Genomic DNA, 26,226 nt, shown 5'->3' with positions numbered 1-26,226 from the left:
CATTGGGCTTACTGGCATCCTGCTTTTTAGGCGCCATTGATAATTCCAGGATACTGGTATGGGTGCTTGTGTTTAAGAGCAACTAAAACCTTGCAGAAACTCCTTTTGTTTGAGTGCCTTTATGAAGGTGGATATTATTTTTAAAGTCCGTACCATTGGTTAGTCCTCATTAATAGTTAGTGACCTTTCAGCAGAAGATTTCTGTATATCTCATGATGTTGTGTAATGTCCTCCATAGTGTCAAAGCTGAAGTAAATATGATTCAGGTCATTCAGTTTCTACTTCCAGGTCGATCATACCTTCTACTTGGTTACTGTGTTTAGTGCATTCTCAAGTATCTAGTAATTCCATATGCTAGAAGATATATCTTGAGTGAAGTAAACAGTCAGTGTCGTGATGAGTAGTTGAAAATTCCATATGAGCGTCTCAAAAAAGCCAGTTAGCACATGGAGAGCTTCACAAGTAATAACCATACTTATCAACTTTTGATGGAGGGACTGAGTTATGACGATCTAGGTGTCTTTCTCCAGAGTATTTCTATGACGTTCGAACTGTTTCCTCCAATATCTGGATGTTTATCTTTATAAGTTAGTTAGCTTGTCAGAGGTGGAGCTAGGAAACAACCCTGTAGAACTCACACTTCTTCTTCTTCTTCTTCTTCTTCTTCTTCTTCTTCTTCTTCTTCTTCTCTTTCTTTGATTTTTGGTTCAGTAATGTAAGGCAAAGAGGAAAAACCTCAATGTAAAAATGTGCTCATTCGGGAGAAGTTTGCTTGGAGAGGGGCTTTCATTTTTAACCCTTTATGGGGCGAGGAACCATACTTGATAAACTTCACTGACATTGATTTTCTACATGAAATGAAAAACTTTGTCACAAAAATAAAAAAAGGCCTTCTTATGCCCTACAATAACAGACTGAAATCAGTTTATTTGTCTGCATTTATAAAAGCTGTGTTCTTGTAGCTTTAAGATTCCTGATATACATAGTTTGTTCCCACCCTGCAAACCTTTTTTTGTTATAGGCAGTTTTTCCACGACACACAAACATATGCAGTCATTGTTTCAAAGATGATAAAATGTTTGCTTTTCCGAATTTGTCAAAGAAGCCAGCATTTTCCAGGAAAGGTATTTACTTAACTGAGTAGCTGTTTTAACCTTGCCACTTGACAAAAACATGCCAAACACGGCAACATAAAGTAATGTTTTGGCATCTTCATTTTGGAGAAAAGCTCAAGGTCTTCCCCTCCTTCTTCCCCCGGTTGTACTAACCTCTGCTACCTCTTGCTTTACCACTCAGTCGATGCTTCAGCCAGCCAATCAGGCCACTCGGCTGTTAACGCTAGGAAGCACTTCACCTTGCATGGACTTTCCAACAGGAGGTCTCTTCCAGCAGGTAACAGCAATACGTTGCATACTCTATTGTCGTCCCACCTTTATCATCATCCTCATTGTCATCACCACTGGCATCTTTGTCGACAGTGAAGTACGTCTTTTCCGCTTAAGTCTGCCCAGACAAATTCTGATGTCTCCCTCAAACGTTATAGAAATTTCAGTTAGTGTGTATCTTGTAGTGACTGGCTGATCTCTCTGGGAATCACAATGTTCGTAGTGTCTCAGCATCAGTCATCATCACATGTCCATCAGTCTATGTCAGTATCACCTGCACTTGGGATTTTCGGAAAGAAAGGAAAAGAGTGCTGTTTAAGAGTCAGTTTTCAAAGACAGACACCAGATGATGGACAGATGATGACAAAAATTGGTTACACTGTAGCCAGGCTTAATTCTGCTGTGCAGAAAATGTCACCCTCTCATGCTCAAGCCCTCTTGACATTTTAAAGTGTATTAACGTTTTTTTTGGAGACGGACGTGACTTGATTCCATGTTCTGATTTCCATCAGTTCATCTATCTGTCCAGCGTTGCGTGGCCCTAATGACACTAATGAGGTGTCACTGAAGAAAAAACAGTTTCATATAGAAATTATGACAGTAATCTCTGTGAAGCCTTTCTCCTGACTTTATTTAGTGTAATGTGACTGATTCTTTGACGTCACTTGATTGCATGCAGAAAGTAGCAACTTCTTTTAACAAGTCTCAATCACATGTTGTCGCCTTCCAGTGGATGGATGGAGTTTACTTTGGGCTTACCAAACAATCTTTTTCCATATACTGTTTGTGGCCACGTGACCATCACTTTCATATTTACTTGTCACAATGATGGCTGCCATGCAAATCTTCACATGGCCGAAGAAGACTCCTTGACACCGACAAAGACCCTGATCTGAGGTTAAAATAGTGCGTGGACACTGAATATGTTTTGTTTCATTTCTCTTTATTATTTTCTTTCTTTCTATTAGATAATAATTTTGAAGTTTTGTTTTCTGATATGTGAAGATATAGGATGTTGAGATTTTTAAACCAATAATCGCTTTTCTTCTTTCCCTCTACACATTCTGTATCGCATCCTACGTACCCATGCTCCTCTGCCTCCTCATTTCTTCTCCTTCCCTCTGTTAACTCAATCCTCCCCTGTCTCCCGCTCCATTCTTCCCTCCCGACACCTTTCTGGCTTTAGAACCCAATGCTAAGGAGGCAGAGCCCCCCCGCCGCTTCTCTCTCACCTCCTCTCTTGCCTCCTCCTCCTCCTTTGCCACGCGACGCACAAAAGGTACCTGACTAGCCCAAGACTCCGTTCTGCAATTTTACAGTCTTCTTCATTCTGTTATTATTTGCTACACTTAAATATTGCCGGAAGGTTGCCACCATGCTATTATATCAAATCTGTGTTGTGAAATATACTGTAGATATTGGGGAATGTTCAGAGAGGTGACACTGGCTTTTTCTCAGATCTCAGCAGAGATGTAATTGGACTACATTTTCAACATTTTCATTTTCAACTGATATCAGCAAACATCTGCATGCAGCTAGACAGTCCTACAATCAATCAGAGCCATTTTATTGTAAACGAATTCAACTCCACGACACTCAGATGACATGTATGGCTACTTTGCTGTTGCTCTCCGCATCACCACATAAAACTCAAACTATTTGATAATCAGTTTGCAACGGAGTGGTTCCAGACCAGCTTTGAACCGCAAAAAAAAAACAATGTGTGTGGTTACGTTGGTTACCTTACAAAGACTGACTCTGTAGATTTTAATCCCCTAACCCATATTGCTTTTTTGCTCACATTTGCTAAACAGACAGACAGCAGAATCACTCACTACGATCGCTCATTAAATGCCCTGTGCCCCTGGACCTAAAGACAGTTTGTTTTCTTTTTGGATCAGCTGTTAATCAGACATGCACACTAACAAACCCACTCATACTTACTGGATACTGATTTCATATTTTTCCTCTTTTTCATTTTAAATGTAACTTCGATCTAAATTTGACTTAAAAAAAGAACAACTAATTGGCATTTCGGTTTACTTTTAAAACAGTGTCCATTATACTCATAATGCATAGTGTACAGTGCACACAGTGTACTCAGGATAAGAATTTTCTTTTTTTTTTCATGCGCACAAAATGCACTCACACTAAATATGTACTGAGAGTCTGTGCACACTGTATATGCCGCATAGAGACATCCAATGCTGTGAAGCAATCCAATGCTGTGGAAAAAAAAAAAAAAAAAAAAAAATAATAAATTAGTAGACGTACATATACTTTCATTCACTGTAAGGAATAAAGAAATACGAATTTTGATAAGCTGACATTTGGAACACCGGGTGACATTAAAAGGGGAAGGGATTTTAATATCTTAGGAATATCAATGAGAGGCTGTTTTTTTTTAGCCAACTGAACTTTATTTTTTTAACTATTTCCTTTTACTGTGTTGCTTTTCCCCAGTGTGCAGTTGAGAGTGTTTAAATGTCGTATGATCGATCAGAGCACTGCAGGAGTTGTGGTATATGCGGTAGACATTTTGTCATGCCATACTAGGGATGAGCATATGTGTACATGTTAAAACTGTGAAAGGCAACAACGCCGTATGTATTTGGTTCCTCTTTTCACATAGAAGAAACACATTTGAATTTCTTGTGCCAACTGCTTACAGCGAGAACATGTGACAATGTGTGAGAACCACCTTGTTTTAATTTGGTTTTTGCATTCTCAGACTACAATTTATAATAATAATAATTAATACGTAATAAATAATTTTGGCAGCATGATTTCTATAATTTAATCATTAAACAATTCTCATGGTGGTCATTTAGCCCCAGAGGATAGACAGTCATCTGCAAAAGAATGGCCTTTTGTGTGCCATATACAAATTATTGAGAAATTTATCATAATGGTCTTAACAATAATTGATATTTACATATAGACTCACATCTAAATCACACAAAAGTGTACTTTAACACACATAGGTTACATGGTAAAGATTTCTAGTGCTTATAAGGAGCTTTTGGGTTAATGCTATGTGATTATATGCTGGTTTCTAATAAAGTGTCTGGTTGCATGTTATTTCTCCTGCCCAGGTCCGCTTTCTGCTAGCATAAAGAGCAAGAGACATGAGATAAAGAGTGATCCCACTCCGTTTGGTTATGAAGGTATATGGAGAAAGATATAATTGCTCGGTTCATCGAGCACGATTGTTATTCTTGTGATCATTATTATTCTTCATTTGTTGGTGTCACTTTCCGTATTTCAGTTTCTTGCCTGCTTTGTTGACTTGCTATTCATGATGTATTGTTTCGTCATGCATGCGCACCAGATGGAAGTATGAGAGATACGCTTTTTGTTGTTTGTGTGTCGTTTTGTTGTGGTGAAGAGTTTTGTTGGTTTTCGGGACTTGTTATTTAGTTGCATGAGTAGAGTAGTACTGCACTTTATCTTGACTAGATGAACTGGATTTGATCGTTCAAAATCTGGATCAACACTTCAGCTTTTTGGTTTCGGTTTGTGATTGTGTGTAACAGTTGTGATGTCAAGGTCGGTATAAAGCGTTTGGCTTCCCTCCAGATACTTTGCGCGGTGCTATGGCAGCAGTCGGGAAACGTAAGAGCATGACTATTGGCACTGGTCCCGGTGCTGGTGGCACCTCAGCTGTCCCTAGATCCACCTCTCAACCAGGTAACTGCAGAGGAGAACTAACCTCTTTCAGTTGTATTTGAGGTGGATTTGATTTCAGCTTTATGTGTTGGAGACAGTGTACTTTGTTTGGTCAGTTATTTCAGAAATGTGTCCAATTCATATTGACAACATAAATGTTATACATAGAACCATGAATACCTATATTTGAGTGACTGGATGTTTATCTGCTTCACAAATGACAATCAAAAGCCATTCATATCACATGCAACACAAACAGGAATATCTTCTTTTGTGTGATATACTCCTCCCAAGGAGTTAATGATTGTTCTTTATACTTTCAAAGTCATTCTTGTGTCAGAAGCTTGGCTTGAAGTTTAATTCTTGCAAATATATCCATCACGCTTTAAAGATGATGTAAACGAACCTAGCTGAGCAGCAACATTACTGCCCTGAAGCACCTGCCAAGATGAATGGTAATACCACGTCCTTGTTCACGAGTGTATTTTACTGGTTAATAGTGTGTATTGCTCCCCCTCAGGCTGGGCCCAGAAGCGTCTCCCCTCCATGGACACAGAAGACTTTGAGACAATTCCCTCCAGTGGCGAGGAGTCTTCCAACTCTTCAGAGGACGAAGGCAACAATAAAAATGTAGGTGGAGCCCAAGACTGGTGCTCGCACTCATTCACAATTAAATCAAGGCGTGAGTTTGGCATCATTGCACATCACCAGATGTTGGACCAAATGAAAAATGTGTCTCAAACTAACCCATTAGGGTCCAGATGAGTCATGTCAGCTTTTGAATAAATCATAGCGTTTTCCCTATGACATCTTTACGCTCATCACTCTTCTCCTTTCCATTCATCCTTAACCTTTTTTTTTTTTTTTTTTTTTAAATCTCCTTCCCACCCCCGTGAAGGAGGACCCCTCTAATGCTTAATTATTTCCCATGGATTTGTGTCTTGTTAGCAACAGGAACTGACCACTTGACATTTAAGAAATAAGATAAAGGAAAGAGGAAGGAGGGTTTAACTGCTCATGTCTGCTGGATATGGCCTTTCCAGATCCATTAAAATCTGTGTGAAATACAGTAGAAAGCCACAGAAACATGCGTGCACTGAGCATGATAGCTGTGGACACACAAGTTTTAAGGACATGACATTTTAGCCCCACACAAGTCAATGGCAAATTAAAAACGTTGTATTTATCAGTGACCGACAAATTTTGATTCAACGAAGATAAAACGTTCGGTAGTGTTTTTATGTAATTAACCCTAGAACACTAACGTTGGGTGATTTTCACAAACACAATTGTTGTTTTCGTTGTGATGTTGCTGTCTGATTTGCGTGGTTCCTTTGCCACCTTCAGGCTGCTCATTGATGTTATCGATGGTCGTAGTGTTTCCCCGCTTCAATCCCTGTTTTTTTTCTTTTGTGTATTAAATCAGATGATCGTTATAACTTTTCGTAATAACTGGATTTCTATTGCAACATGCCGTGCACAGCTATCATCCTGTCACAGGCTTGGTTTATCTGGCATGCCAACAAGTGAATAAAACATAACAAAAAGTAGTTTCCATTAGCAATCCCTGGCTACGCACATTTATTCCTTGACGCTAGAGCTAACTAAATGGTCCTGGAATTTGGATTTAATCCTTATTTAGGGTAAAATATCATTTAGTGGTAATTTCCAGTGAAATTCACTTGGTCAAAAACATTTTTATAGTCAGCTCATCATATTTATTCTCTCTCTCCCACGGTTGTCAGTGATGCAGAAAGACTGCCTTCCCATATGTCCCAGGAACGGGTGGACCGAATTTCAAAATTCTAGCTCCATTATTTATTTATTTAATTATTTTTAAGGAGCTATTTGTTAAAGATTCCGTCTATTTACAGTCAGTAAATTTATGAGTTTGCAATTTCTATTTAATGATTGTGATTTCAATTATTGCATATTTGGTAGTAGGGGTAGCAGTATCTCTAAAGTCAGTTCTTTCTCCAGGGGGACAGCAGCCGTTTCCGGGTGCAGCTGACCTACGAGTCCCGTGACGCAAAGAATCTCTCTCTGGAGACGGGCGACCTGGTGCAGTTCCTGGAGGAAGCAGAGAATGGGAACTGGTAAGTTAGTCTTGGCTCCACTCTGGGATAATGGGAAGTGAGTCCCTTTGCTCCTGCCCGTACATTTTCATCTATTTCTTTATTTATTTTTCATTGATTTGGTTGCAGCTCCATTTCATTTAACACAATATCTGAAAACTCACTTCACCAGTGTGGCAAAAGCAAAGGCTTTGACATAACACATACATATGCATGAGTCTATACTCTCAGGGAGTCATTTTGCTGGGTTGGTGAAATGCTGCATTTGTGGGTTGAAACATACTATTTTTTTTGTTATTGACCCATGAGGCATTAAACTTAGCGCTGAGTCACATAAACACCAAGACTGACTCCAACTTCAATCTGGTTGCAAGTGTGTGCAGAACAGTGTGCCATATATATTTTGACTTAACAACGTTTTGAATGCTAAAACAGTGACTACTAATCAATTTCCCCCTTGTGCAGGTCTCAGATTTTGAGTGCAGAGAAAAAAGTAAATAAATAATCTAATACTAAATCTTGATTTAGCCTCCGAAAGTCCCTGTAAAATGATTTTGCATGGCAGGCTGAACATTTTTCTTTTGTAAACATAAAACCTGAAAATATGAAAAGATGTTATTTTTGTGTGACTCATCAAAGTTAATGAGGCAGGACTGGAAAGATGAGAAAAATTAGGGCTGCTCACTTAACAGACTTTGATCCAAACTTGTTCAAAAAAACCAAAAAAAACCCATTTCAAAATGATCTGAAGTGGACGCTTTCTGCGAATGAGGTTAACCAGTTTAGGGAAAACTGTTATTCCTTTTCCTGCCTGCATTGATTTCATTTAATTTAATTACCAGACTGCTCGTGGTTCAGTAGATTTTAAACTGCTCCCTTAGGTCTCTGTGGTTTCTGTGAGCCGTTTCAAAGCAGCAGGAACTAAACTAGTGTCCTTAAAGTTATCATTTTGAATGGTTAACTTTTCTTAAACCATATTAATCCTTTCATATACTATTAATAATAATAAACTTGGAGCTGTATTCCGTTCTCATGCCTGTAATGGCCCGAGCCCGCTATCACATGCGTGTTAGCATCAGTCAAACCATTCTCTTCAGATCCCCTTCCTCTGAAATGAAAGAAGGGACTAATTGAAAGATTTTTTTTCAGAATCAGAGAAGAGAAAAGGGAAGCCTCTAATCATCCATTCCAGTCAAAACTTTGCGTGCATCTTCTCATCTCTTATTTGTTTCTGTTATTTTCTATGTTAGAGGTTAAAAATGAAGACGACGCAAATATTAAATAATGTTAGATTCTTCAAAGCAGCCATCTTTTGATAGCAACCTAAACAGCTCTCTGTACCACATCCATGCCGTTGTCTCCAAGGACGTTTTCCAGCAGTAACAGAAGTGCCGAAGGCTTTTCCTTCACTACGTGATCCAAAACATCCCAAGAGATGCAAAAATAAAAAAAAAATTCTACATTTCTTATTCTCTGTTTACACTGATGAAAAATTAATCAGAAAAATAAGATTCAGTTTCTGGTGATATTTCCCTGTAATCCGACACTGGAGCTGCTTTGGAGGAACGGGAGGTGGATTTCTGGTCATTGTCTGTCCCACTAAACGCAAATCAGATGCCATTGTCGCACCTGGTGAACTAATAACTGGCATTCATCAACAGCCTTATCAACCACCTCCAGATGTGTTATAGTTATTTCTCCACCATGGGACAACTTAATTAGCCTTATTGATGTCAAGTATCACCAAAACCCTGCTTGAATGACCATAAAAGCACCGTTTGCTGCATGCTGCTCTGCTCTTCAGAGTTTACTAAGTTTCCGCCTTCCAGCTCTTTGAAAAACGAATCTTTCTGTTCTTTTATTCATGTACATTTGGCACCAAAATGATGCGGCAGATTGTGCCACAACATTTCTATAGAGCTAGGCTTTAACTGCAATTACCAAGGCAAGCAATGCTATTGTGAAATCTGGAATGAGGCTTTGCGTCATTCTTAGTGATATAGTTTTTATAACATGATTATATTTGTCCGGCCCTACTCTGCACAAACTATCGCTTCAAGACCAGTCAGTGAGTCGAGAATCACAGCACTTGGCCTAAAAAACAAACAACACTTATATTAACATTGGAGCTGTGAGGTGTGAAACTCATTTGCATCTATGTCAAGTGCCCTCCGTGTACAGAAATTGAAACCGGACGTCAGGATTTCTGTATGGTTCTGTTGCCCCTAGATACTGTAAAGAGTCACTGCCCTCAGCCCAGCTTGTCAAGACCCAACATTTTCTTCTTCTTCTTCTAACTTTTAATAAGTGATCATTCCTTCATGCTAGCTAACCTGAATACAAAAAAATATGGCAATACTACACAATCTTATGCATTATGACCAGTGACAGGAGAAGTAAATAACATTGACCATCTTGTGACAATACAAGGAAACTTTTGGCATTCGTGTGGATGTTACTTAGACATGTACCACCCACCTTGACCAGACCAGACACCCCCACCCCACAGGAATGACACTCCTTGATGGCAACTGCCATCCCCAGCAGGATGCAGCCTGACACAGACACAGACACAAAAACAGTTTAGGAACAACTAAAAAAAAAACAAAAAACAAAACATAAAGAACAGCACAAGGTGTTGACCTGGCCTCCAAATTCACTAGATCCCAAACTGATCAAGTATCTGTGAGATGCACTGGAACAAGCCCAAAGGAAGGTGATCATAATGTTATGCCTGATCGGTGTATATTACTGCACCATCTGATTTGAAACCACTAAACAAGGACTGATTCATTCCCGCCCTGTCCTCTGCCCGCCATGCTCCACCTTTTGTCAGCCCTTATCATATCTCTGCTTCTCTCCTTACTCTCTGTGCTCAAATATACTTTATACAGACAACATCCTCACCAAAGCTGCTCTCATTAGCATATATTTCTCTTTCTGCTCTCAGACAGCCGAATAAAACAGTGACTGAAACGTAGCCCATTTGGAACACACGGTAACCAGCAGTTACGTCCTAGACATTATCAAGTCGCTGCTGAGTGCTGCTAAAATCCTGATTGTATAAATGTTTTATCTGACAAAATCACAGAACACACAAGTTAAAGACGACAGCTGTGCTGGGATTTTGACTCTATTTGTGAAACCAATCGCTCAGGGAAAGTGATTAGACGCAACAGTCTCTCACTCACCCATTTACATCCTTGTCACCTACCATGCAGTCAACTGTGAGAGCCTGTTTGGACGGGGCTAAAACCAGTGGCATATTCTATTTTGAGTTAAAACTTGAAATACACATTCTGGTTATCTGTGAGACTTGCTCCTACTTCTTAAAGAAGAGTGTAATATGGAATCTTTAAGCTTCCAGAAAGGCAGCATTGATGGTATTATCTGTTTTTTAATGAGCATTTTCCACTCCAACCGCTATCTGTAATCATTGAACACGCCACGGCTTAACTGGTCAATAGAAAACAACGAGTCTCTTAAATCTGGCCCACATAAATGAACCAAGCTCAAGAAAGGAAACTAGACTAGTGCAACAGCTGCTCCTCTGTTGCCCCGTTCTCTGAACAAGGATTAAAGGCTCAGTTGGAATCGTAAGGAATTAATATTTCATTGACTGTAACTTTACACTGATGAAGCAGTTGGTCACAACAAAGCGCGCGACTAATGATCTATTGCCAAATGAGTGGAGGCGGCTGAAAACACAGTGGCTTCAGATGAATTATAAATCTCAGTTTCATCCACCACATCACCGCTATCTACGCTTTCGGGCCGACAGGAAAAACAGCCGCTGTCTTGATAGAGAAAAAAGCCGCTGGAATCAAGCAGGAAGAATGTTTTGAGCTCATGAAAGCTCCCTGCATTTGGAAGTGACTAATACTCTGTTAGATAAAAGCTCGACTTGCTTTGAATATGCTCATTTTTCATCAGCTCATGCATATTTCAGCCTTTAAAACAGTCTCCTGTCGTCTTCATCTATGGGTTTTTTTTTGCCTCTAAAAGGTCTCACTGACTCGTACTAGTCTCTCTTCTGCACTTGAGGAACATTAAGAATTTATAACTTTTCCCTTTCTATGGCTTCTTTTGCAACTTTGTAGAGCAAAATTGTAACAAATGAGTGGTGTTACTGTATTGTGGGTCATATGCACCGCATGTATGCTGTATGCATGTAGACGGACATTTGTTTAGGCATACTTTTTTAGTCTGTATCTCACTGTGTGTTTATATTGTTGCATGAGTGCCCTGCTGAAGTCACTCTCTCCATCGCAAGGAGTCATATGCTTGCTAACGTGCCCCTCCCACCGGGGTGTTGCACCTTCCAGATTTAGGCTTTCATTTCACATCCACACCACACAGAGCGTCCCGAAGAAGACTGGAAAGGCTGTGAACACATTAGCACATCCAACCACATCTTGTCAACACTAATTTACAGCCTGACCAGAATAACGAGTGAATTACATCACTCTCATGTGGATTGCGAGAGTCTGGCTGCAACTTCCTACCCTCAAAGTCAACTTTTCAGAAAGTTGAGGCCTGGAGGTGGCACAGTTGGAAAGCTAGCTGCCCCGATCCGATCCGAACTATTTACTGTTGCTGCTGACAGATGCAGGAGAAAATCACAAAATCACATCAGCCTAAGAAATGCATTGCACGGTAGATGACACCTTCCTCCCCCAGGTTTTAGTTGTCACACCTTAACCATACTTTACTTACAGCAACAAACACAGAACAGCTTAGCTGAGGTTGATTCACCTTCGACTCTTCGAGTGAAACAAACAGAAACTTGATTTATTTAATTTTTTTTACAGTCACAGAAGATAATTAGCGTTTTTGCTGGATTTTTTTGAAGTGCTTAAGGGTGTTGATGTTTAAATAATGCGCTTGTTCATTTTTAACTTTTCAGTTCAGTAGATCAGCACTACTTTCCAGCTTGTTTTTTAACTTTTGTCACTACTAGATGTCAGGACTTGCTGCAGTGATGCACATTTGATAGTTTGATAAACTGATAGACTGTAAAAACAAAAAAAGAAAAGAAATGGCCGCCTTGACAGCTCCTCAAAGTGAAGCCAAGCATCCGGAGCTCCCCCTGGTGGCTGGCTGCAGTATAGGTCATAGGCCTTCCATCCTAGTAGAGGGGACTTGGGGCAAAAAAATTGTCGTTTTAGGTTGTTAATATAATTCTGATTTATGTTCAAGCATTCTCATTTTTTGACAAGTTTAATTGTAGTGGGTTTTGTGACGCTATAAAAACAGGATGTGGCATTTTGATTGACAGTTGAGATTTACAACCAGTCCGTGGATAGATAGATAGATAGATTTAGTTTTATTTGTCACATGCACAGTTATACATAGTACAATGCACAGTGAAATGTACTGTTGTACCTGCAGCCAGTAGTAAGAAAATATATAAGTACTACAGTAAACAGTAGTTACTACAGTAAACAGCGGTCTTTACTGTGAGAGTAGGTCAAAAAAGTTCAGTGTATAAACCAAAATGTCTTGCAGTACAGAAGAAGTACGCTCGTGGGTTCCTGGGTGTCACAGCATCGTTTCCTTCATCACGCTGTCTAGGTGGAAATGTTTTCTCAGTTTCAGGTGACGATATTAGTCATACGGGTCTAACGTTTCTTTCTCTTTACAGGTTGCCTGTCTGTTATATTCACATCAATATTTACCGTACAGCGGTTGTGATGCCTGCAGTATGTACCCGTTGGGTTTCTTCAGTATTCATTTAGACTTCACAGAAATATTAATGTCCCTAGTTCCCTGCAGGCTCAAAGCCAGCGCTAAGACAAATGCAATTGTTATGCAGTTTTCTGCAAGTACAAATCTCTTTTTCTTTTTTCTTTATTTAACTTCTGCTCCTGTTTGCTCATTCCACATGGAGGCAGATGAATGTATTTTTGTGCCGACAGACATGGCTCAGGCTGTGTTTGTGCAGATTAAGAGCAGTTTTGATGACCATTACTGCAATTTGGCCTGCTCATTATAACCTCTTATTGCAGACATGTGGCCATTTGCAGTGCAGTGCGCACCCGGTACTTACAAAAAGTAACACAAAAAAACACCCTTCATTTATGTTAATGTCATTTTTATGTTATGTCTTTTTCTGTTTGCTATTCATCTTTGTATCTACTGCAGATTGATATGTGCATCAAAGTGCATTTTTATGGGATTGAGAAAGATTTTTAGCTACAGTATCACCCACACTAGTCTAATCTGATGATATGAAATTACAAAGAAATGGCACTACTGATGTTGATGATGACTGCCTGAAATCCCCCTCAAGGATGATGGATCTTTTCATTGCAGCTGATTAAACACCTGTGGCCTTTATGTAGCAGCAGGAATGACATGTGTGTTCCAATAGGGCTGTGATTTGAGAGACGTTTGTGTGTAATTTGCAAGGAAGGAACAGTAGGAACATTCATTGATTATTTGGCATTTTGACTTTAAAGGGGAACAACAGTTTTTTACAACCTGGACCATATTTCTGGCATAAAATATGATCGTTTACTCACCAATATAACTTTGGTGTCATTTTTTGTCGTTCGTCAGATATTTAGATCCGCGTATATCCATATAGTGGGAGTGACTGGGGCACTGAATAATGCATTATCTGCCGCGAAACTCGTTAGCTAGTGCTATTCCCCGTTGAGTCTGGAGTTACCTGTTGTCTATTCGCGGATGTGCAGCAGTTTGTTGTTCTTTGGCCAACTGTTCCTCTCTCTGCCTCCGCATACTCCTTTCAGCGAGCTCCTCATCTGTATAGTCTGGTTCAAAACGGTAAGGATGTCCATCATAAACAAAGACATCGTCCACAACCTCAGAATCGGAAAAATATTCAGCCATGTTGCAAAAAACTAGTAGTAGCAAATGACAGGTAAACAAGCCACGTGGGGTGCGAGCGGCACTCAGAGATGACATCGTCCAGGTCAGAGGTTAGTAGGTCAAGCTTCAGACCCTGGATGATGATAACGGGTAACTCCGGACTCAATGGGGAATAGCACTAGCGAAAGTGGTGAAATGGTGAAATGAACAAGTTTCGCGGCAGAGAATGCGTTATTTAGAGCATTTCAGTGCCCCAGTCACTCCCACTATATGGATATACGTGGATCTAAATATCTGACGAACGACAAAAAATGACACCAAAGTTATATGGGTGAGTAAACGATTGTATTTTATGCCAGAAATAAGGTCCAGGTTTTAAACAACAGTAGTTCCCATTTAAGAGCTGTGGAGCTAGGCGCAAATACCCTTGTTTGCCTGAAGGTTTCATGTTTCTTTAGACAGCAACCCCTCACAGGACAAGCGGTTACAGAAGATGAATGAATGAATGATGTTTCTTTACTGTTTGTACTGTTTCCAAGTTTAACATTAAAAGTTAAAATGACCAGGATGAGTTCCCTCAAACGTCAAGTTAAAATATGTCACCGTTCATGTCTTCAGATTTGTGAATTATGGACAATATTGAACAACAATGACAACTTACAGTCTACACTGCAGTATATGTCTCATTTTGTTTCTGTACTGACGCATTTCATTGGGCAGTGCTGATTACTAAATCACTGCAAGCAGGAATAATGTCAGGAAAATGCATCTATCCCTCATTTATGTACATTACAGAAACATTTGATTAATGCTTTATGTTTCTCATTAATGACATTACCCTTCCAACCTTTTCCTGCACCCACGGCATCCAGGCAGGTGCACACTGTACAGGAGGGGTTGGCATATTGTAGGTTTAGACTCACTCACTTTCATTTGCCCATTATATAGCAGTGGCATTTAAAATGATTGTTACTTTGAAAAAATAAAATAAAAAAACATTACCAGAACCACAAAGGTAGCTGTGGAAGTGATCATTCATTTCACAAGGAAGCAGTTTTTAAAGGCCGGTGTCAGTCTTTTAAAATGAGCAATGAGCCCTAAATGCATCACGTAAAGTGTCACATCAACTCTCCCTTCTGTAGTATCTGCTGAGGTGGTGTATTATAACTTGACTGGACCAACATAACAAGTGTTATATGGATCAGAAGGAATAGAAAACTCATTGTGAGGTAACACAATAGTAATCGAGAAGAAAAAAAATCCCTGTCTTGATCATACTGGGGCTGTGAAGAATATACTGTCATTTTTGTTTTTCCATTTTCCATTTAATGAATTATTCGGGTAGTTCAGTTGTTTCCTTCTAGGAATTGTGTGACGTGTGAAACAAAAGTGTGACTGTATTTACTCTACTCCTGTGCTCGAGTGAAGACCCTCCTCTTTATTGTGTTTCTAGGCTAGTCAAGAACCTTTTAACAGAGGAGTCAGGGCTGGTCCCTTCCGGTATACTGCAAACAGCATTTGAAGGAGGTCACTCGATTACGTAACATCACTGCTACTTCTCACCTCACTAACCACTGGCAGCCTCGCTGTAACCCACTTACTCACATTATCCTCCCTCCCTTCCTCTCATTAAGTACTGCCATGGTACTTCCATGACAAGCCGAGGCATTTGGGTGGGGGTGGTGGTGGGTGGCATGGGCAGGCCATTGGTTTAAGTTTGGATGGAGTGGACGGTGATGGAAGAGCTTCGGCTTGCCAAGCTCAATGCTTTTGTCACGAATTGCAGTGCATACTGTATATACATTGTGTATAATATGCATACTATTACTACCTGTATGTGGTATTAGTGCTATGCATATAGTTTTTCTCTATGTCTCTCTCTCTCTCTCTCTCTCTCTCTCTCTCTCTCTCTCTCTCTCTCTCTCTCTCTCTCTCTCTCTCTCCCCCCCTCTTTCTGTCATAGAATTAATTAGAAATATATGAATGGCATTAAATTTAACATAATGTCTAATTCTGACAAATCTAATGTGTTACCAGCTAAATAGGAATTGTGCACATACATAAAATGGCAATATGTCTCATAATAACAGGGTCTACATTACGTATATTATGGAGTATGCCTGATCTTTTTCGGAACAGTACGTTTTTTGTCCATATGCTGTAAAAACAATCTGTACCATACTGCTTATACACCACACTGTGTATGCCACGTGCACTTGCTTCCTATTGCACTTCTGGTTAGATGCTAAACTGCATTCCGTTGCTCTGTACCTGTACATGTGTAATGAATCTAATCTAATTTTAGGTAAAACCACAGTGGCACCATGTTCCCACAAAAAAAGCTGGCACTGGCTTGTTCTAAATATTAAAAGTGGCCTATAGGCACATGGGTATCACATGAGTTTGAGACTCCAGTAACGTAATAATAATAATAATAATAATAATCTTTATTTGTGTAGCACTTTTCAGTTCAACGTTACAAAGTGCTTCACAAAAACATAAAAATATAAAAACAGGCACATAAAATGAAATTAATAATAAAAAAACAATAAAACACAGAAATACAGTTGAGAACTTAATTAAAAAAACAATTTAAACTCACTTCAGACTCAAGTAAGATACTCTACAAAACAGGATTTCTCAGGAATAACAAAATTAAAACTGGCAAGCAAAATGTAAATGTATTAACACATTAGTTTGAACCTTTCACAAACTGTAAAAGTGCAGTCAGTCAGAGTTCCATTATGTTTTCCATTAAGTCTACTTAAGTTGTCTTGCTTATGGGGTACAATTTAAATTAAAAAGGATAGCTGATTAATAGCTGATTTTAAAGCAGGAGCATATATTTGAGAAATACTGTACATCTGAAAGCAATAGATGTAAATGTTGTTTTTATTTCATTCAGATCTTTAAGTTATATGAAACATGAACACCTTCCCATGGGTTCTCTCTCTCTCCTCTGTCCCTGATCCATCACTCACCGTTTCTTCGCTTTCTCGCCGATTTAAAGGCTGGTCCTTGAAGTGCTTGTTGTGGCCTCGCTTGTTTTTGTTAAATCTGCCCCTTCACAACAACGACCCCGCGCTTCTCCCCACATGCCCTCCCTCTTCCTCCGTTTCATCGCTTTCCTCTTTTGTTTCGGATTTGCTGTTTCACCCCTGAGGGATGCTTACCTCCATGCTCCAGCAGTTGACCTTCAGCATTTTGTTTAAGTGGAGCCCATTTACAAAAAGCACTTTTCACCTGTCTGGGTTGATTGCCTGTGTCTGCCTCCCCTATAATACTTTATGCACTGTATACTGGCTGATATTGTTGCGGATATTGAGCAGCTCCCTATTTTGTCTCCTTGTTTTACACTTCTATTAAAGCTTCATTGTTTGGTTTGTTATTTTTTTTATTGGCTCTGCAGTCTGGGATGTGCACCCCCATTCTTAAACACTGCCTTTGAATGCCACATTCTGTCCATATACTGTTTCTTTTTTTGTCATGAATGTGAAGCTGACTTGTAAATTTCTGTTTTTCCAGATATCTTCAGTGATCTGTGTACAGCAGCGCTCTCTGACTCTGACGAAAATGAAGCCAGTACATGGGGAGATGTATCTCAGGACAGCAAATAAACACGGCTGACTACTGTAGTCGGTTACACTTGACTACAAACTCTGTTGGACCACGAACGCAGCTGGTAGCTGGAACTATCAAGTTTTTTGCCTGTAATTTCCTATGGACTTCACATATGGCCTGCAGTTGTTTTTTAACAGTACTATTTCACAGTCAAGTTTCGCTGAAGTTTCACAGTGAAGCTCCTGGAAAAATCTGGAAACTTAACATGCCTGAATGCCACAGCGGGAAAGCCATATCCGATTTTTAATTCAAGGACGTAGCGGCTGGTGTCTGTGGAGAGCTGAAGACTGTATGGATATGGAAACTGATCTATACTTCCGAAGTGGAATGAAAGTGACATCCTGTACTGTAAAATACATGCTGGGTACCTGAAAATTCACACCCCTTGATCCTGATCTGGATAACCTTAGGGAAAAGTGGTAAATTCCATGTACTGAGTGTAAGCAGGCCTTGGCAATGTGCCCAGTATTGCTGCTACCCTGCCCTGAAGTAGAACTCTTCAGTTTTAGCTGCTTCTGGTTCAGCCTACAGAGCTGTAGTCTCCAGGAGGACTTCCAAAAATGTCTCGTTTGTTAGTTTTCTTTCTTTCGTTTTTCATCCTGGTAGAGCACCCTCATAATATCACATCACATATGCAGTCGTCTCCAAAACGATTCCGAACCTTTTTGCACACTCATTTTGCACACTTTGATTCGTATTGTTTTTGCTGAGCTGTCATCACAGTCTGATGTAGCTGGACTGCGTTTCTCTGCTGCTGAGAAGCGCATCAATAGCATGATGCTTCCACCACCATGTTTCACTGTAGGGACGGTGTTAGCCAGACGATGAGAAGGGCCTGGCGTTTGGAGTGTGGAGTCCAGCGCGCCTGTTCTCACATCTGTTTGACTCACAAACTTTTGTGTTTGGGTCAAAGCACTGGATCAGACTAAAGTTAGTCACATTCAGCTCTTAATTCATTACTTATTAATAATTATTGGTAATTTGCTGATGAGAGTGGTAAGACTCAAGAACAGGGGGGCACTTTATTGATACGATGAATGAAAACATCCATAAAATGAGTGGGACAGCAGTTTGCAGTAATCTGTGAGCAACCCGTTCACACCACACTTGACTCACTGTTCATGTAAAATGGATTTATTGGTTTAAATTTAAATAACAAAGTTTGCTATATTGAGAGAAAATGGAACTCCAAAAGAATGTCCTTTTATAAGGTAATGATAGCTAAATGACTTTCCAGCAGATAATACATGTGAGAAATAAATCAATTGCAGCCTGTTATCCGTTTTATTCTTTATACGTCCACAGTAAATAGCACGCACAGGAAGCCAAATGGCTTTTGATGGAAATTAGGCATCACAGCAGAACATCTCTTCTTTAGATGAATGCGGTGCTGGTGTGAATCATGCTTTAGAAAGCAAATTCATCACTGTGACATGTTATGCTGCGTGTCACAGAGATAAACTCAGACAGACTCATTTCTACATAATGGGATTTCACTTCCAAGCTTGTTGAGAACATTTCACACTTTGATTCTCCTCATGCCAGCTGCTATCTATAGACAGGACATATTCAATCATCCTGTTTCTGCAATAACTAGAAAAAGATCTCATCCAAACAAGCCGATCCCAGATGTGAGTTTCTGCATGGAGGGTGACTCTATCACAGTTTGAGAACACTCTTTTTAAATGGATATCAGTCAGAATATTATATTTATTCATTCTCGCACATCTCTTCCTGCTGTGTTGTTTTATATCTTTTTTAAACCTCTACATTAACACAGCACTGGTTAATTGTGCACCTGATCAGAAAACTGGTCATAAAAGACTGATATGGGCTTTAAATTCTTGAAGTCTGATGAAAGATTTGAGCAGACAGTTATTCTGTTGAATCCAAGCAGGAGTTTAGCTTTTCAACATGTTATTGGATTCTTGAAGTCCATGCTAAAAGCACTTACATCACTTTGTGTTTTTATTTTATTATTATTGAGAAATTTATATTTCTTTGCAATTTGTCGATGTTACCACTTTATGTCTGCTAAGAAGGAAAGCATTTCTTTAATAGATGGCGGTCATTTCCTTTTTTCTATAAATAAACAACAGTACGTTGTGGGGAAAAGTCAGAGAACTGTTAGGCTATTTGCTGCATGTGATTTTTCAGGGAAATTATTATTTTTTTTTAGTAAACGGCACCTGTTTCTTAACATCAGCTGTAGGTGCGTAGGGGTTTATTCCAGTGAGGAAAAGACAGGTCTGTTCACTGAATACAAAACATGGTGACGTCCAGGAAGACGTATTGTTAAATGTAAATAAACATCAGTATTATGCCAATATGCCGCAACTTTTGGGAGGTGCATTTTCTCTATTACTGCTGTATTGCTATAAACTATTCACCCTCACAGGCTTGTTCAGCACTACACATTGTATTTCTACTGACAAAATGAATTCTCCAGACGAGTCACTGAGAAAACAGCGCTGTATCTACCGATGCATGTCTTATTTTATTAGCCTTTAGTCTATAACTTATTTGAAGTGTAAAAATGCAACCAAAAATATATCAAAAAGTATTCATCTGAAATAATGTCATAAAACATAAAACCATACCGCGTTAATACGCAATTACAAAATGAAAGTATGGTTGGATGTGTGGATGGATGGACTGAATTGAAAGTCAGTGAGAGGGCTGATGCATGGGTGACTGAATGCTTCGACAGACTAGTGGGTGGTGAATGGCTGGGTTAATGAATGGTTATGAGACTGGATGGGTTACAATTTGCAGCAGACTCAAGTTAAGGCTAACATGCATTCTGACTGTAAAAAAAATACACTCCTCCTGAACGTGTACATTTTGTTCATCCTATGTTAAATGAAAAATACTGTATCTTTTGAATGGAAATATTATTTGTACTTTGTCAAGCAGCGATTGAATTGCCATTTAATTAACCATATTATAGAATGTATCAAGTCTGTATATTGCATCTGTTATTGTAATGTACATATTCCTTCAGTGTGATAATATGCATTTACAATATGAAATTTCCATCCTAATTTGTTTGTTTTTTTGTTTTTGTATTATAAAATAAATCTTATTCTTAAAATTACTTGCAAACCCATATTGCTTCATATTAAAGCCTTAAATTCCCCTGTCCACAAAGTTTTTTGATGCAGAAAGTTGGTCTGGAGTCACTCTGTTGGGAACTGGTTATGCTCAGGCCGAGATCTACTGGGCCAATCACATCATTCTGGGGCGGGCTTTATGTAGTAACAGACAGAGGAGTCACACAAATGCAGTCACGCTTATCTGATTGGCAATCAGTTAGGTTTGCGTACAATAAACTGATTTGATTGGTTGTCAGAGTCTGTAGCCACTGGATGGCGCTTACACTGCCATCTAGTGTCTACGGGTGGAATGTCAAACTAGCATGCAAAAATCAGATTCCCATAGATAGCACACCAGCTCCAAACAGCAATATTCACCAATATAACACCTACTACAACTCACACTGCAAACTGCATATATTCTGTCAAACATACAGCAACAAAGCTGTCGTTGTCCACCAATCAAGCAGAAAACCGCCACTTTCACCTTGCCTCCGCCTCTTTTGGCTTGATTAACCAGCAGCTCCTTGTCAGTCTGGATCTTAGCTCTACTTTCGATGGTGTGTCCCATCTAGATCTGGGGACTTCCGAGCCGTACTCTGCACAGATGTTCCTGTACAGTGCTTCAGCCCCATGGTTATGCCTTGTGGTATACCCCTGCCTCTACAGACTTGGTGCTTAGGGCTTGTTCTTGTGCTGCCAAGATCAAAGTCTCTTGTTTTGCTACTGGTAGGCTTTTTTGTTGCCTGCTACTCCCTCTTCTGTCAATGATATGTCCCATGGAGGGTCTTGGTCTTCTGCAGAGTTACCTCTTCTTCCTCATCGCCATGTGTCATCTGATGCCCAAGGAACTCTCTAAGCCTCTTTTTCTTCTTTTGTATTTACAGAGCACAAGCTGCATACAAACACTCTGTTTTGACTGATCACACTTCCGACAAAAAGTGCATTTAATTAGAATGACTTATTCTACCTTTGTACCTCATTATTCCCTTTATTAATCTTCAAGAGAACCTCTTGATCAATAACAGACTATCCTCACATCCTCCAACTGTCTGTGTGTTCTATTTATCTCTGACTCATTAACAAGATAAAAATACAACCGTTTCACTTGTGCTGTACAGTAACAGTGAATTTGCCATGGCATTGGGATAGGAGGAAAACAGTCTCTGACTTATCTGTTTAACAGAGTCACACACAGGTAACTCAGCCAGCGTAAGCGCTGAGACTGAATGAAAAAAAAGAGAGAATAAAAGAGACTACCTTGTTGTGTTTCCTATCTCCTAGACAAGGTTTCTGTCAAGAAGAGACAGGTGTTCAAACAAGATGTTATTAAAGTCTGTGCCAGGAGGCAGGGAATTCATGCGCTGCCTGAGAAATCCTCTGTATGTTGTCGTCTCAGGTTGTTTCATTCTGATTAAAGACTGCGTTAAAATGGCATGTAGTTACAGTGTGTTAGGTTATGAAAAAGATAAACAGGCTGTATTCTTTATTCTTTTTTTTTTCTTTTTTGGCTGTGGACATTGCTATCAGATCAATGGCTTTTCTGAATACTGAACTATGTAATGAAATGCAGACCCAATAAAGAGCCCTGATATATTTCTCCACTTTTGTCAGTGATCAGTGGCTCCTCAGGTATGGCGGAGCTCATTACCATTCCAGCCGGGCCTCAGATCCCCTTTTTGAGAGAAAGAGAGCAATGTTAGAAATGTTAGAGTTAACGCCGAATATATCTGTCTGTCTGCTAACTTTTTTATCTGACTTCCACAGCTCCCAGATGAAGCTATTATTTAAAGAGAGATGTAATAAAGTCTTCTATCCGCGCTTCACGTTGTCTTTTTGGCCTAAGATTTGCATGTATAAATACATTATATTTTCTAGGAAACATAACAGCCTAATTATATTTGATGAGAAATGAAAAACGATTTTTATTGAATATTCAGTATGCAAAGCAGCTAACATATTGGTCCATAAAACAGCAAAGAAGGCAGATCTCAAGAAAAAATAAATCATTCTCAGAGGAGATGTCCACTGCTCATGCCAGAAAAGCAGCACTGTGAGCTAAGGGCAGCAAAACAAGTTGTGCTCCTTGAGGTGAGGTGGGTGGAGAGGATGGGGGGAACCCATAGTTTGGGAACTCTGAACCATACTCAAATGCCAACAGAAATAGGATGGTAATTCTGGAAGCCTTTTTTTTTCATTCTATGAATCAAATGTCCTCTTGAAGATGAGTTGTCACTGGCTGTGGCTGAAGCACAACAAACACTTCAAGAACTCAAGAGGGTGATATGGTAGAGTTGAGTTCTGTTATCAGAAATAGTGAATCCACACATCAGGCCTCATACGTGATCCAACATAAGCCAGTTTGTTTGGAGTGCACAGAGACACTCAACGCCGAAGACTAGTGAGTTTTAGCGGTGTATTTACAGAGCGTAAAAAGCTTACTATAGAATAGGCCACTCACGTAGGCTGAAATGTACCTCAAGGAGATGGGGCCCATTGAGTCGCAGACTCCCAGCCATTAGAAGTTGATAAATTGTAAGCAAGAGATGCGCATGTTCAGCAACTGCGAAAGGATATTGTGCGGCAAAAAAGACATTTTCCCACTTTATTACGCCACCACAACCAGCATCATTTCCTCGCCACAGTTGTAAAGAGTGGTTATCACAGTCACTGTAGCCTTTCTGTCAGCTAGAACGAGCCTGTTTACTTGTCTTATCAACAAGGAATCCACAGAACTACCACTCATTGGATGTTTACTTTTTCGCACCTAGAGAACTCTGGGTTCTCCCAGGAGATGAGCAATCACAGACAAGCTCAAACCAACCCATCTTGTTGTCCGCCTGACTGAGCAGGGCCGCAGGTGTTCCTGCCAAAGTGCTACATATTTTTTAGTGTTTGGCAAGTGGGCGTTAAAGAGGTCTGAGCTTGAAAAAATAAACTGTTGAGGAAGGAGCTGAGGAGAAGAAGATAAGGTCCTGACAAAGCTTTTGTTCCACAGTGTGAACCTCCTGAGGGTTAAACGCAGAGAGACAGAGAGAGACCGTGGAAGTGTTTTAGCAAGTTGACCAGAGGAGTGGTTTGACAGCTCAGGACTGCGAAAAGCATACTAAGTCGAAGAAGAAAAACACAGGAACTGCTGGAAGAGAATGTCTTCACTGTCCTCCAGACTGTATGCTGCAACTAAAAGGCTTTGTGTGTGCCTGTCAGTCTGAGTTTGAGTCTGCATTGTGACAAATTGTTGCATTTGTGTATTGTTGAAGCAGTTGTCTTCAAATGGATGGAAAATAAAATCATCATTACAGCTAGTTGTTGCAGCTAGATTAAATTAAAATTAAATTATAAAATAATAATTAAATTAATAAGTTTATTACCCCTCAGATTACAACACAGGGAGGAAATATTTATTATATAAATGTTGATGCATGTACGAGAAGTCATAAACAGATTATTCATTGCCTACATCCACTGTCCGGAAAGGATACTCCCTTGTTAAATATGGTAAACTGCATTTAAATGTCAATAATGCTTCAATTAAACCATATTCCTACTTTGATGTTTTATGCTGTACAATGAAAGCCTTTTCTAATGCTAGTATGGCAAACTTGACAGTTCTCTGACTATCATTATGCTCCTAATATTGGTTGTGAGTTTCCTAAACCAAACGGATCCTGGTCTCATTTGTATCATTTTGATTTCAGGATGATCGGTGGTAATTGTTGCACTGTTGTTGAACTGTGCAGGTTGTTGGATGAGATCCAGCGATAACATGAGTCAGGCCATCTCCAAATGTGGTCTGCCCACTAGCATTCTGTTTTGCAGTGTATCCCACCAAAAGAGATCAGAGGAATCTGGCACTGGTTTCAATAGATTCCTTCAGTTGAGGCGATCAAAAGCAGCAGGATTGGCGTCTGTCTGTGAGGCGTTCAATGTCTGTGTGTACAATTTTAGACATTTTTGTTTTACAGTGATATGATACTCTCACTTCAGAGAAGGGTTAGCATCACCTACACAATTGCTACTACATATCTTGTTATAGGGAAAGAAAGAGTTTTTGTGCAGTATGGTGAAATTTTGAAGCATACGTTTCAATAATATCAATGAAAACAGAAATGTTTACACAGGATACTGTTATACTGGAATGATAGAGGAAAGCACTGTGTGTGGGTGTGTTTTGATTCAGACTTTCTTTGTCAATCAGAAATCTGCTCCTTGCTTATGTTATAATACCAATATGTTTTACACTCTCTATCAGGCATTCGGAACAAGTTGCCTTGTTTTAAAACTTTTTTTATGTATATACCATGACGTGAATGACTAAGAATTACTCTGTATGATACGTGATTGCAAGTTGTTCTGTGTATATTTTCATTTGAAATGGATGTTGCCGGCTTCATCAAAATAAATATAATGTATTGGTCGCTATTTGTCGTGAGTAATAAAATATTTCCGACAGTACCTGAACGCAACAGGACTTGGCATTACGTGCGATGCGCATCGTGATTTGAATGAACGGACCAATCAGCGGCCTCACAGAACGGAAGCCGCAGGCTTCCCATCACACTTACCCAATCAGCGCGCGGTCCCGTTGTTTGCCTTACTTTTTGAATTGAGTTTCAACAGCAGACTGACACCCTCTCAGGACTACTGTGAAGTAGTTAGCTGTCAACAAATTAAAGTTGTCACTTTGGACTATTTCCACGAGTAAAGAGCAACATGCATTGACATCAGACTTGGGATTTAACGGAGATATGTTACAGATTCTTTGAAGAGTTTTTTTTTCGGGCTGAAGCGGAATTCTCCTGAGTTCTTGTTGTTGACTTACTAGCTCGGTAGCTAGCTAAGTTAGCTAAAGAGCCGATTGAATTAAATTGGTTCTGCGGCCAATTGAGCCCCCTAGGCTCCCGGTTTTCCTTATTATTTTATCTAATTTACTTGCCATCAAAACAGTGGGTAAGTTGGAGATATTGCTGTGCTCTCTGGAGCCATACTATACTGTACTTGGAACGTTAGCTAACCTCTAGTGACGCTTAGCTAGGGTGGTGATAGCAGCTAACGTTGACTGGGCTAACGTTAAATTGGATATGTTCTTCTGGTATTTATCCAGTAAGTTAAGGTATTATATTGTCCTACTTTAAACGAAGTTTGTGTCGCTTGTTTGGCATTGTTTTGTCCTCGTTTCTAGCAACAACCACAAATATTACGGATTTCCTATACAACTTTTTTGCATTCACTGTACATTTTGTTTTATTAAGCCCAATAGAAACTGTTGCATGGTTGTTGTTGTTGTTATGTAAACAAGCAGTTAGAAAGTTTCACTGTTGCCAACCTTTTCCGACGTTATCACATTTCATAAACATGTTGCTTTATCTCCAGCTAAATTTAACCAAAACTTTGGCAGTGCTAGTGTTGGAAGTCATGCTGAGTTGTGTCTCTCTGCCTTAAGTTTGACTGTTGACATTCTTCTTTTTCCTTGTTGTCACACTCCCTTCTCTCCCCTCTCTGTCTTCTTGTGTTCTCCCTCTGTGCTACTCTCTGTTCCCTGTAACT

General features: G+C 39.6%; 2 protein-coding genes across 4 annotated transcripts in view; both read left to right on the top strand.

Moving 5' to 3' along the window:
* The window catches only part of mcf2l2 (MCF.2 cell line derived transforming sequence-like 2), a 77,108-nt gene extending 56,470 nt beyond the window's left edge, over positions 1 to 20,638 (top strand). Inside the window, exons 28-35 of the mRNA XM_084548296.1 lie at positions 1,297 to 1,392; positions 2,572 to 2,664; positions 4,481 to 4,552; positions 4,965 to 5,075; positions 5,575 to 5,684; positions 7,035 to 7,150; positions 15,417 to 15,490; positions 17,489 to 20,638. Of these exons, the coding sequence (XP_084404422.1) occupies positions 1,297 to 1,392; positions 2,572 to 2,664; positions 4,481 to 4,552; positions 4,965 to 5,075; positions 5,575 to 5,684; positions 7,035 to 7,150; positions 15,417 to 15,490; positions 17,489 to 17,580 (764 nt within the window). The 3' untranslated portion in view covers positions 17,581 to 20,638. The remainder of the gene's footprint in view (positions 1 to 1,296; positions 1,393 to 2,571; positions 2,665 to 4,480; positions 4,553 to 4,964; positions 5,076 to 5,574; positions 5,685 to 7,034; positions 7,151 to 15,416; positions 15,491 to 17,488) is intronic.
* Positions 20,639 to 25,013: 4,375 nt separating this feature from the next.
* ect2 (epithelial cell transforming 2) overlaps positions 25,014 to 26,226 on the top strand; it is a 33,813-nt gene continuing 32,600 nt past the window's right edge. For all 3 annotated transcript variants that reach the window (XM_084548198.1, XM_084548197.1, XM_084548196.1), the window contains exon 1: positions 25,014 to 25,629. The gene's annotated coding sequence lies outside the window, so the exon portion shown is untranslated. The remainder of the gene's footprint in view (positions 25,630 to 26,226) is intronic.

This window comes from Chelon labrosus (genome assembly GCF_963514085.1).
Source record: "Chelon labrosus genome assembly, chromosome: 7".
Taxonomy (NCBI): domain Eukaryota; kingdom Metazoa; phylum Chordata; class Actinopteri; order Mugiliformes; family Mugilidae; genus Chelon; species Chelon labrosus.
The sequence above is the reverse complement of the archived record's forward strand: the minus strand, read 5'-3'. Positions and strand labels throughout refer to the sequence as shown.